Source organism: Taurulus bubalis (assembly GCF_910589615.1).
Source record: "Taurulus bubalis genome assembly, chromosome: 21".
Lineage (NCBI taxonomy): Eukaryota > Metazoa > Chordata > Actinopteri > Perciformes > Cottidae > Taurulus > Taurulus bubalis.
Genome location: NC_136609.1, coordinates 5,895,061 through 5,908,763, shown reverse-complemented (window position 1 = coordinate 5,908,763; position 13,703 = coordinate 5,895,061). Strand labels below are relative to the sequence as shown.

At 45.7% G+C, this 13,703-nt stretch overlaps 1 protein-coding gene across 1 annotated transcript in view; it reads right to left on the bottom strand.

Annotated features, from left to right (window-relative positions):
• Positions 1-13,171, bottom strand: part of LOC306752751 (sodium-driven chloride bicarbonate exchanger-like) — a gene marked incomplete at both ends in the record, with an annotated part of 40,164 nt that extends 26,993 nt beyond the window's left edge. Inside the window, 2 exons of the mRNA XM_079236552.1 lie at positions 11,760-11,789; positions 13,124-13,171. Of these exons, the coding sequence (XP_079092678.1) occupies positions 11,760-11,789; positions 13,124-13,171 (78 nt within the window). The remainder of the gene's footprint in view (positions 1-11,759; positions 11,790-13,123) is intronic.
• Positions 13,172-13,703: the final 532 nt, after the last annotated feature.

Sequence of the window (13,703 nt, the reverse complement as noted above, 5' to 3'; positions counted from 1 at the left end):
TAATTCAAATATTAAATTGCTTGAAAATGAACTCAGAAGTGACTTTAACTCAACGTTAAACTTGCCATTACAAGTGATCATTATACAATCTGAATTTTTCAGTCAAAAATCTGAATTTTCACTGCGGTATTGTGACAAACTGGTGGCCGATGCTGCCCATCAAATCTCTAATCCAGGGAGATTAAGCAAGAACACTGGTGGTACAACACTCAAGAGACACACACACACACACACACACACACACACACACGGACCACCACGTGAGAGACAAGCCGAAGCATGAAAGACGCGTGTGGACAGATGCTGGGTGCTGACATGGCGGGCTTACTGTATGAGGGACGTTAACTCGCGCACGAACACAGGCCCAGATCATAAAGTCCCTGGAGACAGACTTCCCTAGATTTCCCCTGACAGATGGTTAATGGTAATCTGAAATGCTCGGGTGTTCTCGTTATGTGTTCATTTTGTCATTACCCGTGCCTCTGCATTCCAATTCACTCCGATCTAATCCTCCTCACTCAAGACTGACCACTGCACAGTATCTACTGTGAGAGGAGCCACATAATCAGCCCTCCGGACAAAGAGGTGGCATCCTAACACCAGGGGGGCTGAAATAAACAAGCTGACAAAAGAGCTCCGCTGAGAGGCCGTCCGACCCTGCGCCAGTTAAATGAGTCTTTCTAAAGCAGGGGTCAGCAACCTTTCGTATCCAAAGAGCCATTTTGACCTTTTTCCACCAAAAAAAAATTGTCTGGAGCCGCAAAAAATATTTGATATCACAGCTTCTGAAGTTTTATATATAGTCATAATATATATACAAAAAACTATAGTTTGTTGTATTTATGAAATTATAGAACAAGAATAAAGACATTTTTTACATTGTATTGCTATTTTACCTGTTTATAACTATCAAACAAAAAATAGTCATGTGTCGACTACATTAAGGTTAATTAAAAACACAACTATACAGACTTCCAGGTCTATCTATATTTGTGGCTCATGTGGTAGAGTGCTTGCCCTGTAACTGCAAGGTAGCAGGTTCATTACCTGTCCTCTTCAGTGAGTTTTACATTTTAAACGCATATCTTTTGCTACGTTTACACTGAGCGTCCTCCTCACTAGAGCACCGCAAACGGGGGACAGATCCGTTTTTACTAATGGACGCCTGAATGAGCTGACACAGAACCAGCAGCAGTAGTGGAGTTAGGAGACGTGATCCACTTCCTGAAAGTATATCTACTTTACTCAGTTTGCTGCAGCAGTTGAGGAATCGCTCTTCTGCACTCATCTGCGCGCGAGGGCGGGGCTCTGACTCACGAGTAGCCAGCTGCAGGGGCGGAGGCTTGACAGCGACGTGACGCACATTTTAGTGAAAGAAATATTTAAACATTTATTTTTATTTTCAGTGACACAATATCACCTAAAACTCCAAGATAAGAGGACTTCCCTTTAAAAGTTTTTCCACTGGGCAAAAAACAAAATAAAAAAAGTTGTCTTTCCTTTTTTTTTGTCAAAGCCTCAGGGAGCCACAACAGACGGACTAAAGAGCCGCATGCGGCTCCGGAGCCGCAGGTTGCCGACCCCTGTTCTAAAGGGACTTTGGCGCTCGGTAACACTACCGCTTTTGTCCACAGGGACCGCCAGAATCAACACGACACTTCCTCGTAGTAGCTTCACATTTCTTCTTCTTTTTTGCCCACATGGTAATGACGGCAGCAAAGGAATACAACTTAATCATAAGCCTGGGAGAGGAGCAGGAGGGTCGGCCCCTGCAGGGACCCGAGGGAAACTCCCTCAGTCTCGGTCACACACTGTGGCTCCCTGTCCCCGACCCGTGACAACTACACACATCTAAATGCAGCCATTATGCAACTCAAAAAGCCCCAGCATGAGTATCACGTGATGGCAAGAGGATGAGGATTTTAAAAACCCACTGTTTTTGAATAAATGTCTAACGAATGTCGCTATCTGCCAAGTCCACCGTTATCAACCGGCTACAAGTCCCATCTCACGAGATTTCAGAACGAGACTTCTCGTTGACGCAATAATGAACAGACTGTATCAAGAAAAACAAGTTCTCTGAAGGGTCCTTTCCATAAAGTTATCCGACACTTTGGCGGTGATTTAAATTTGAGCCTGTTTAGTTCAGCGTTCTCCTTCAATACCGGAGCAATTTAAAGAGAATATGTGAAAATAGGGTTCAGATTGAAAAATACCACAGTGACCCTTTAACTTCTGCAGTGCAATGCAGTGTTTAAATGACGAGATGGTGGGAAAGTAAGGACATAGTGGAGGAGTACAGGTACCTGGGTGTTGCCATCGACAGCCGACTGAACTGGAAGGCCAACGTCAACGCTGTGTACAAGAAGGGGATGAGTCAACTCTTTTTCCTGAGGAAGCTTCGATCCTTCAATGTGTGCAGCAAGATGCTGGAGATGTTCTACAAGTCGGTTGCGGCCAGCGCCCTGTACTTCGCTATTGTCTGCTGGGGGAGCAGCATTGGAGCCGGTGACACCAACAGACTTAACAAACTGGTTAAGAAGGCTGGCTCCATCATCGGCTGCAAGCAGGAGTTTCTGGAGCAGGTGGTGGAGAGGAGGACGTTGAAGAAACATTTGTCCATATTGGACAACCTGGACCACCCTCTCTACCACCTGCTGCAGGGCCAGAGGAGCACTTTCTCTAAGAGATTCTTCACGCTCCGCTGCACCAAGGACCGCTACAGGAGAACATTCCTGCCGTCAGCAATACGGCTTTATAACAAGTCACCGCTTGCTAGTTCCTCTGTGGATTAATTCATCACTGTACCATACATACTTGCATTTTGCACTTTCTACTGTTTATCTAATTTACTTAATTTTAATACACTCTGCGGCTGTACATATAAATATATTCTTCAGTTAGTTGCATTCTATTCTATTTTATTGTGTATATTTAAATATATATATATATATATATATATATATATATATGACTTTATTTTAATTTGTATATATCTTTCATCCCTGTTGCTTCTTTATATATTGATCTTTTATCTTGTGTCTTTGTATCTTCACTTGTCAATTGTAAGGCGCTACTGATGACGACAAAAAAATTTCCCCTTGGGGATTAATAAAGTATATATTCATTCATTCAAAGATACAGTAGATAGAGATCAGGATAAACTGGATGGACTTGTACTTGAATCGTGCTTTTCTAGTCTTCCGATCACTCAAAGTGCTTTAACACTACATGACATCATTCACCCATTCATACACTGATGGGAGAAGCCACCTGCCCATCAGGACTAATTAACATTCACACACCGTAAGCACAGCTACGGGAGCAATTTAGGGTTAAGTGTCTTGCTCAAGGACAAATCGATATGGACTAGTGGAGACAGGGATCGAACTACCGATCCTCTGATTGGAGGATGACCCTGCTCACCACTGAACCACAGTCACCAGCTGTAGCAAGTAGACAGATGATTACATGTTGAAATAAATAGAAAGCTTGACTTTGATAACACAAACATACATTGTTTTGTCTCATGTGTAAAATATTGGAGACACAAGATCTGTTTGTTCGTTTAAAATAGTCCTTTAAAAAAATTAAAATAATTCAAAGCTTCATCCAAACCCCAAAAAGACAAAATATATGCCTTTCACAAGAGCACATAGATGTTTTGATCCATACTTTTAATTGAAAACTAATAAATACAGTATAGCATATACAAATACAATAATTAGAAATCTAAGTTGTATTCTTATATCAGCACAAAGTTGTTTGCTCCCATTAGAACTGAAAGAAAACACAATGCACTGTACCGCTGTCGGCCTTCTAGCTACACTGGAATGTGGACTAACTGGGATGGAGCACCAGATTTATTACAAAGAACAGCTATTGCGCTCACTGCTGTGAGTTATATGAAAAGGTCAGAGGTCATCACTGGCGTACAAAAGGTATGACACCACATCACAGGTTAGCTGGTTTCCAGTAACACCTTCCCACTGGACTGACCTGCTAAATAATATGTACTGCGTCTGTGTGCGTGATAATCGCTTTGTGTGACTGAATGATATGAATGTCATTTGGTGTTGGTTTTTAGGCGGGTCTTGAATAAGAGATCTTGATCTCATGGCACTTCCTTATAAACACCTTTGTTTTCAGTCCTATCCAATGACAGTTTCCTGATAAATATTGGGATGCTATGCTGCGCTCCGTCCCGCACAAAGCGTCACAAAATCTCCCGCCTGCTACTAAATATAGACACTACCTCGTGACGCTGACCCCAGACCAGCCGAGAGAGTTGCATCTCTGCTCACCAATCTGGGTTGAGATTAATCTGCCGGTCTTTACGGCAGGATAAAGCCTTGTCTCTGACCATGGGATCAGTGATGGAGGGCCGTGCGTGGTGGAGAGAATTAAATGAGCCGTTTCTCCGGTTGGCCCGCTGGTCACCGATGAAGGCTTCGTAGAGGGAGGGGGAGCGAGGGAGAGAGAGGGAGAGAGAGCACGTGACTGAGACGCCAGGGGAGTCGGGATGGGAGAGGTGGAGGAGGGGTGGACATGTGACCGGCATGATGAATAGAAACACGCTAACATAGCATGAACACATCGTGGCCACGTTTGTCCCTGCATTGTTTTTCCATAAGCCTCTTTCCTTCACTGGTTATTGATTTGTTTGTGTGTACACATACGCAATAATCACCTCTGCGGACGGCACATGTACTGTACACACCATCACCCTGTTCCTCTGCAGGCAGTGGCGTGATGGGGCGGAGCCATGTGGAAGAGTGAGCCACACGCGGCGGGGGGGCAAAAGGCTCCGGGGCCGCGGACACCAAGCAAGGACCAGGGAATGCTCTAATGTCACTCAGTGTTAAGAGGGCGTGTGTTCATGTGTGTGTGCGGCGAGCATTCATGCAGCGAGGGTTAGTGGAGCATCACGACCTTGAAATGCTTGACATTGGATTCTATCTGATTTCGATTCAATGCACATATCGGTTGGTCTGCGGCGTATAGGTTTAATATCCTGCACTCACAAGGATACAGTGTGGGTGGTTACTTTTATTCATGTAAGGATTCTTTAATCCTGAACACAGGGGAGAAAATCCTATTTTATTCATGTACGTATTAATGCTAGCTCACTTTTAAGAAAAGGAAGGAACGTAATCTCCTTCTTACAAATGAAAAGTAAAATTCATAAATGTTGGGGCTACTGTTAGCCAACTTTAGATGGATGCTATACAACTAACATTAAGGAACAAATGTGATGACTATATTACACATGTGTAAAACATAGACAAGATAATGCCTTTAAAGAAGACATGCTGTTGTTGTCACCGTTGTCAGCTCATTCAAACTCGACAAACAGCACCAATGTTGCATTTAAGGAAAGACCCTTAAAACTGGTCTTCAACGTATTTCATGAGCTGAATAAGCAACAATTAAAGATAAAACTGTCAACGCTGCTGAGTCTTGATTGGTGCAGGGAGGTACAGTCTGTGGCTCCTCTCCACTTCAAATAAAAAAAAACCTGAATGCAAAATGTCAATTGTGTGATCATGTCCAGGACCCCATCGCTTGTAGCAAGACGAAAATTTGAGAAAATATGTTTCCGGGGCCTTTTAACAAGAAAAACAACTAAATAAGTCCCTTACAGGATTACCACCATTGTCCCCGGGTGCCTCTGGAAGTACTGGATCTAGAGGTACATGTTTCCAAGCATGTGAGGCCATGCACAGGCCTCACATCATGTCATAAACAAACTGGGTGCATGTGTGTGTGTGTGTGTGTGTGTGTGTGTGTGTGTGTGTGTGTGTGTGTGTGTGTGTGTGTGTGTGTGTGCAACAAGTCCGTTTCTACCAGACATGTTAATCACTCTGCACTTTAAAATTGCATTCTCAGACGAGGGCCGTCCGGATTCAGCCCACAAGAGACAAGGAAAGCATTTCTCCACCATTTCATCCGCCGTCTCTCAACACCTTCGCCAGGTTGCTGCATGTGCGGTCCTATGTCCCGACCACTCTTCCTGATGAGTTTCATGCCTGACATTGTTAAACGGAGCCTGAGGAGGATCGAGTGATTGACCCAAAAAAAGCCAACGCCCCGGCTTTTGTGCGAGAGAGGGGGGGCAATCACAAAAAGCTCTTCTATCGCGGCAAAAAGCTCTTCTATCGCGGCATCTTGTGGGGTATTTTTATATGATATGAATCCAAAAATAAACCCAGCCAACAGTGAAAGTGACCTGGACATCCTCTACAGTTACTGGTGCCCCAGTTTCCCCCTGACTCCTGACTTTAACTGCATTGGCTCACATGTAGACCACCCTGCCACTGGCTGCGAACCAGCAGGGTGTAATCCGGCTTGTCGTGGCAGTGAATACAGCCCGGAGCTGCTGTCCTAATAATCAATGGGAGGATGACTTTGTTGATTGATGCCATTTGAATCAGTGTAGGAATTGTTGGAGGGTACTTTTAATGACCTTCAACAGCGTTTCCATTTAAAGGAGGCGTTTACACGTCACGAGGAGGACTACACAGCCCACACTGATGGTTTCATAATGTCTCCTGTGGCTCTGGAGGGAGCTCGGAGTCTAAAGAATTGATCCCAATGATGGCATATCTAGCATCCACCAGCAGAAGTGAAGTGCAGCCAATGAGCCGCCTATACGCCCCCGGTGCTGTTTATTGATAAATAATATTCATATGGAATATCTCGACCAAAAGGCGGTAGAGATATGGGAAGGACACACACACATACAGAAAAATATTCCTTGATTTATAGTTAGAGAACAACAAAAATGATATAACACCGCCCCTTAAAAGTACACATTTCTAGGGAGTCATGCAAGATGATAATATATGTGAATATTGAAATCATATTTGGAGACCAACTTTGTGATCATTTGTTGAATGCAAGTGAACTACAGAAAGGTATACTGACTCCATATTACACAAAGACAAAAACATTACTGCTCCAAATGTAGCTCTCAAACACCACATCACATGTATTTGACAAGAGCCTGGCAAATTGATGTGAGGATGAAAAGTGCTTTCAGAATAGTGCTCTGGCTTTCCCGTGATATACATATACGAGAGAATACGGATTAGTTGGCAAAACAACAATTTAAGTAGTTTTACTTTCATACAGTGAGATCTACCGGCGCGTTGGGGATTGAAAAGACGTGACGGGAATCTGTGTACATTATCACGTCGTTCTCGGGGAAGCGGATATGTGACCTTGTTTCTCTGTTCTTCCGGGACGCTCTCCTGAGGTTCTTACAACAGCGGGGATGAAGAATGTTTCCATTACTATACTTCCAGATCTAGGCCATGAGATATACTAGAAATACATAGAAAATCATGTCAGATGTAGTACGCTTCATGCATTCACCACAGAAAGCCAAGCAGGTGATGTTTTCCACAAAATCCATAAGACTGGGTCTTAATGTAAATCTGTCTGTTTACTTTCCATCTGTGCAAGGAGCCAAAGTGATTCTGTAGCTCGTGGCTAGCTAAGAGGGGAGATGGATTATCAGATGCCGTACAAGCACTGCGATTGACCGACAGCTTCAGTTGTCATGGTCTTCATCCCTATAGATGGCCGTGGTTACCGTGGCGATGGCACCAGCATCAGCATCGGCAGCACCGCGGGAGGAAAGAACACGCTACGCTAACTGGGAACATCTCTGCATCGTCACTTCTCTCCAACCTTGTCGGAGTCTGGGACCGGGGATGAGAAGGGTGAGCGCTGCCCTCCAAAAGAACCGCAACTTTAAATCTGTTTGGACTTAAACCAGCAGATGAGGAATACTTTCTTGCATGTCCTAAAAGCACCACACAAACAAAAGAAAAACAGCAGGAAGAATGGACATGTGCGTGCTCAAACGCAGACAAATCCTCCGCCTCCCGGCTTTTGTTCGCCCGGTTTCTCTCCCTCACAGATCAGCGGGGTCAGTACAGCGGGTATAAGCTCCTCTCTCGCCCCAGAATTGACAGCCCCATCTGTCAGCCAACCTCCCTGGGACCTTTCGCATGCACAGCAGCACCACTGGCTTCTCTGCCTGTCAACTAGATACGCGTCGACGTCGAGCAGCCGGGGAAAACAGAGTGATCAAAGCTTTTGTTGTGTTTGAGAATACATCAACAGCGACGGCTTACTATTTCCAGTTGATGAAATGCTCAGCGAGATCAAAGTGACCTACCTGATTAATAAATCCTCTATTGTGGTCCACAGAGAGCATGGTGTGCCTCCTGTGAAGTCGGGGGCAGGACGCCCGCCAACTCCCCTTGTGCTTGCGGCAATGGAAAGACGAGCGGCAGACGGCTCAGGGCCGGAGCCCCACACTGGACCGAGAGTGCAGGATGTGTGAAAGTCAGAGGGAACAGCAGAGGCGACGATCAGCTGTTGGAAAAGGAAAAATAAACTCTCCTCCTCCTCCTCCCCTCCTCAGACGCTCTCTCCTCGGACGGTCTTCCCGTGCGGGAACATGGCAGCGACCTGGCTCTGGAAGACTCCACCGAGAAGACAGCGTGAAAACAAAAAAGCGAGGAGCTCCGCACAGCTCAGGCTCTGCCTCCTGACTGCTTTCATCCAGGGCTGCATCAAATGTTTCTGACAAGCGTCCATCCGCCAATCCTCCACTCCCTCCTCCCCAGAGAGATTAGCGCTCTGACATCACGGATGCTTCTGCTCTGCTGAGCCTTGTAGCTCTGTGGCTCTGTTACCTAAGAGAAGCCTCAGGTCGCAGGGAGTCAAATAACGGCGTCCTGCCATCGCACCCTGCGGCTGCACACCTCACACTGAGCAAGAAGCGAGCGTTGCAGTCTTGCTGAAAACAGTGTGTGCATCTTTAAGCGCAAGTGTCTGCACGAGATACCTAGAGGGGGGGGTTGAAGAAGCTCGCTCTCCGGCTGTAGTGCATCGTCAGCGGAAACTGTGGTTGAGGCACGGAGCTGGAAACGGATCCGGAGGAACGACGTATTTCTGCAGAACCGCCTGTCAAGTTACAACAACGCTGTCCTTTGAGGTTCATGTCCTCTTGATACGTTTTCAACAGCAAACGGTGATGTAATGCTCACAGGTGAGGATTAGACGGAATAATCATGCGATGATCACATTTTCTCTATACCTTTCTCTCGCTCCTCATCTCTCCATCTGCCTCTCACATTCTCCACCCGGCTTTGCACCTCCATGCTCTCTTCACCTCCCTCCCCACCGACTCAGCTATAATTAACCGCGGAGAGGTGCACAGGCTGTGCTCAGGGGAGAAGGCCTTCCTTGTCCTACGAGTGGAACAGCACGCTCGGCAGAACAAGCCTCCGTCCGCTCTCACTGATCACCCTCCGAACAATCAGAGAGCCACGAACCGGACGGCACTTGGCAAACAGACCCGCTGTTACATCAGGGTTGTAATTAGGAGTCCAAGTCAGATCCAGGATCAGGAGTTCAGGTCAAGAAGTGGTTCACATGAGGGAGACCAGCGAGGAGGTTTATCTCTGTGACTGTAAGACACATGATCAGATGAGATAGACGAGCGCTACGCCACCAGCTGAGCAGCGCTACCGGAAATGAGGATAATTAGGGATTGTGGATGTCACTGATAACGTTACAGCCGGTGAACACAACGTCAGTCTGAATTTGCTCTACAGCAGTTAAAAAGCAGGACACAGGGGTCACCGGGGTCTTGACTGTGTATTCATGGACAAACTGTGTTTTTTTATGGGTTTTTGGTTAGATGCCTGGTTAACACAAGTATAAGAGAGCTTAATGTTTAAAAAGTTGGGTGCTGAACCTCATCACTCGTTTGCCTTTACAGCCACGTTGTGTTTATATGCCCATGGTGCCAGAGGGCTAGTTTGTTGACAGCCTAACGTTGGCTTTTCACTTCTGCTGATTGCATTCGCACTTCAACAATCGCAAAAGTGTGTTTCCTCTGTTAGGATTATCTTGCTGAACAAAACCTGTAAGCACCATAACGCTTGTTTGCCACAGAGTTTGTTCTCTGTGATAATCCGAAGATGGAGGGAACCGGTGAGACGCTGACTCCCTGCTGGCCTTCAACAACACACCACCCTGCTCACTCAATCGGGCGACGTAAGAGTGGCGTACAACCCTCGGCAGAAAGGGAACGCTCGTACTCACCAAAGGGCTGAACTACGCCCTGAAAATCATGTACCACGGCACAAAAAAACGGTCAAAAGCTTGCAAATTACTCCCCAAAGTATTATATTCTAGTACAAAACATTCTTTTCAATACAAAGTGGCTCAACTGGTTGTATTCAACAAACATTAAGCAAACATTGCCACCACTTTGTATCGTAAATCAGATATAACAATGAGGTGATTGAGAAAAATGAATCCTGTGTTCCTTTCAGTAAAAAGCTTGTGTTTGCATAAATTCTATTCATAACCGTTAAATTCCAACGATGAAACAAGAGACCTCGGGCGATCAGACGGCAAAAGGTGGCAAATATCAATGTCTCCTCACAGAGTTTAGGAAAGAAGAAGTCCTAAAGGTCCGAACGGGAACATGTGGAGTTCCATTAAGCGGAGGATTCTCTGCCACTGGCAGACGCTTTGTGCTCGGTCTTGTCCTCAGTCTGGCTCACGGCCCAACGGTTGCATAAGCGATATTTTCTCAGAGCAGATGACCTGCATCCAAACTCTTCTCCACGACTGGCTTAATTGTCTCCTGTCCGGTGAGCTCCTCAAAGCAGTTGCACTCTCCCATCATCTATTATTATTAATTTGCCCGGCGTGTCCTCGGCCCAGAGCGGCTGCCAGATGCACCGTGACATGTGTGACAATTGTTATCTAAAAATACGCAACATCTGCTAAACAAGCTGGCTAATGAAAGTGAGAAACCAAATACAGCTGTGCAACATTACTGTAGATTACAGATTATAGAAAACATGGATTAACAGCAAATTGTGATCAACATCGGGAGCCATCAGGAAAGTAGAGCAGCCTGGAGGAAATCTGCCTAATCTTTTACTTAAAAAAAACTTGTGGTTTGTCCGTTCTGGGCCACTGTAGAAACATGGTGGACTCCGTATGTAGCTTAGAAGGTCTCGTTCAGGTGATTAAAGACACTGGCCCTTTAAGTAGGCCTCGTGAAGTAGTAGGACCTCGCACAGTCATTTAATTGAAAACGTATGTATCTTTGGGGGAGTCAAATCTCAAACGTATCTTAAAGGTCCCAAGGGGCCCAATTAAACACAGATCGGGGGATTGGGAGTCCCAATCCAACAAGGTTTGGAACCACTGACTTTATCTGAGGGATTTAGGGCCACCTCCTCTTCGTCGGTTAGTCGACCAATGGTTTGGTCTCAGTCCACTGAGTTGTTTATTATGCTTTTTTTATGTTGAATGACTTATTCACATCTCTGGTAAACAAAAGACACAGTGCTTTAGTGTGATTCTTCGTGGAGTACCACAGTTTCTGAGTCATTGTCAAATGAAAACGTATGTACCTCATAAAGTGTATATTATATGCTAAACCTGTTTAGCATCCAGCAGCATTTGGAATCCAGTTCGTTCCACTTGATGAATGTGAGTCCCATAGTCTCTCTCTCTTTCTCGCCACTTCTTAAAAGTCGGGCATAACGGCATTCAGCACATACTTTGTGACCGAACCTTTTATCATGTTGGCCTTTACATTCCTTGATTTACTGTTTTCTAACAAGTGTATCAAACTGAGTTATCGCGGTTACAACTGAGCCAATCGATGTGACATTTGTTTTGCTCTCGTTCCAGACGAGAGGTGTACTCACCACGTCTTTGTTTTCTTGGGGACTTTGCTCCTGCAAGAAAGAAAAAAAACATAAAGAAATAAGTGAACAGGACAAAACACAGGCATGTGGACACATTACCACATGCCATGTACGCTCATGTAGTAAACCAGTCCCAACTCAGAACAAGTGAGAGATATGGGCCTAACAATGAGGCCATCCGGCTCTAAATGGAACACACGCTGTTGCTTTCACCGTTGGGAACCTGTTCGCCTCGTGTTTTTGTAAAGATGAAGACACCTCACATACTCATACGTCCTGGCGAAACCATGACAACGCATCCGCTTACTGCGCAGGCAGGCAGAGGGACATACATGGATGGAGAAGCAGCAGTGAGTTACGACAGAGAACCGCAGAGAGACTGCATCAACCCCATCCAGCTCCACTGTACGGCGTGAGCTCCGGAAACACAGTCCTCTTGTAGCACGTCCACAAGTAGAGCCAACAAGGAGAGTATTGATTCAGAGCCTTCAGAGCAATCGCTGCTGCTAAACATGGGGAGGACAAAGCAATATATATATATATATATATATATATATATATATATATATATATATATATATATATATATATATATATATATATATATATATATATAGCTATAGCTATGTCTTTCCCCCCTTCTCAGCAGAGTCTCACTTGAATGCTAATGAGGAGAGACTGCCTCTAAGTGGCTTGACATGTTACGTTTGAAGGTCCCCACGGAGCCCTTCTCCAGCAAGTGGGCTCCGGGGGCCTCAGACCCTAGGGGGAGTGGACACACACACACACACACACACACACACACACACACACACACACAAAGACAGATTGGACCCCTTATGTTTTCCTGCCGCACTCCACTCGCCAACTCTCCATGATGACAAATAATCTGATTACTTTTTTTTTTGCCCTGCTCTGAAAAGTGCGTAGCCTCCACAGAGGCCCCAGTGGGTTTATGAATAAATCTGAATAATCCAGGTGAAGATGGAAAGACGCTGAGCTCGTTTCCATCCAACTCACTGACTCAAACCACATCCCCTCAGGTCCGTCTGAGACCCGCAGTCCTCTTAAAGCAGCTGCAGTTTTCAGACAGACAATTAAAAACCCGGGTGGAATGGTGGCCCGCGTGATGAGTGTGAAAGGCCACACGGTACAACATGGATGTGTAGCTGCTGTGGAACACCGTGCCAACCTGTGCGGCGCAGCGCGGCCGCCTTTTATGTGTCGGCGAGGCGTCCATAGAGATGGATGTGAGACTTACGGTCCACTAGCGTTACAAATGTGGGTCATTTTGACCAACTGTGCCGTTCAGCTCAGATGTACAAAACGTGTAATTGAACCTAAACACGATAGCGTGGACTCACCGTGGGTAAGAGCGGCTCCATTTGAGCTCCTTGATCCGTGATGTCCATCTTCTTCTCCTCCTCGGCTCCTCGACAGGCGAGTCGTGACGCGCTACTCCGCTTCAGTCAAACGCTGGTTGAAGACGTTTCTATTATTTGTATTATTATTATTTTTCAAATTAAAGTGCGTTTTCCTTTTTGTCTTCTTCTTCTTCCCCCCCACCACCACCACCACATTCACCGGCCGCGGTTTCTCAAATGGAGGTGGCAGCGCAGCATTCCCGTCCTGCCCCGCATCGTTTACGCATGAAGGAGGAGGCAGCGTTTCCGATTAACGCACGTTGGACCCTCCGGACGAGGAGGCGCACGAGTGTGAGTGTGCGGGAGAGACGCGCGTGCTTTTCGCCCAGGAATGCCAATAAACAGACACACGTTCAACAATTGTTTTAATATTGTCAATTTTGAATTTTGAGCGACACGGCGCCCCATCCATTTATGTATTCACATATTCACGTAGGATCTCATAATCTTATGTAAATGCAGCAGCAATAAGGAACATGCAATCTGCCTTCTGGACGTATAGGTCGACCCACATGTTCTC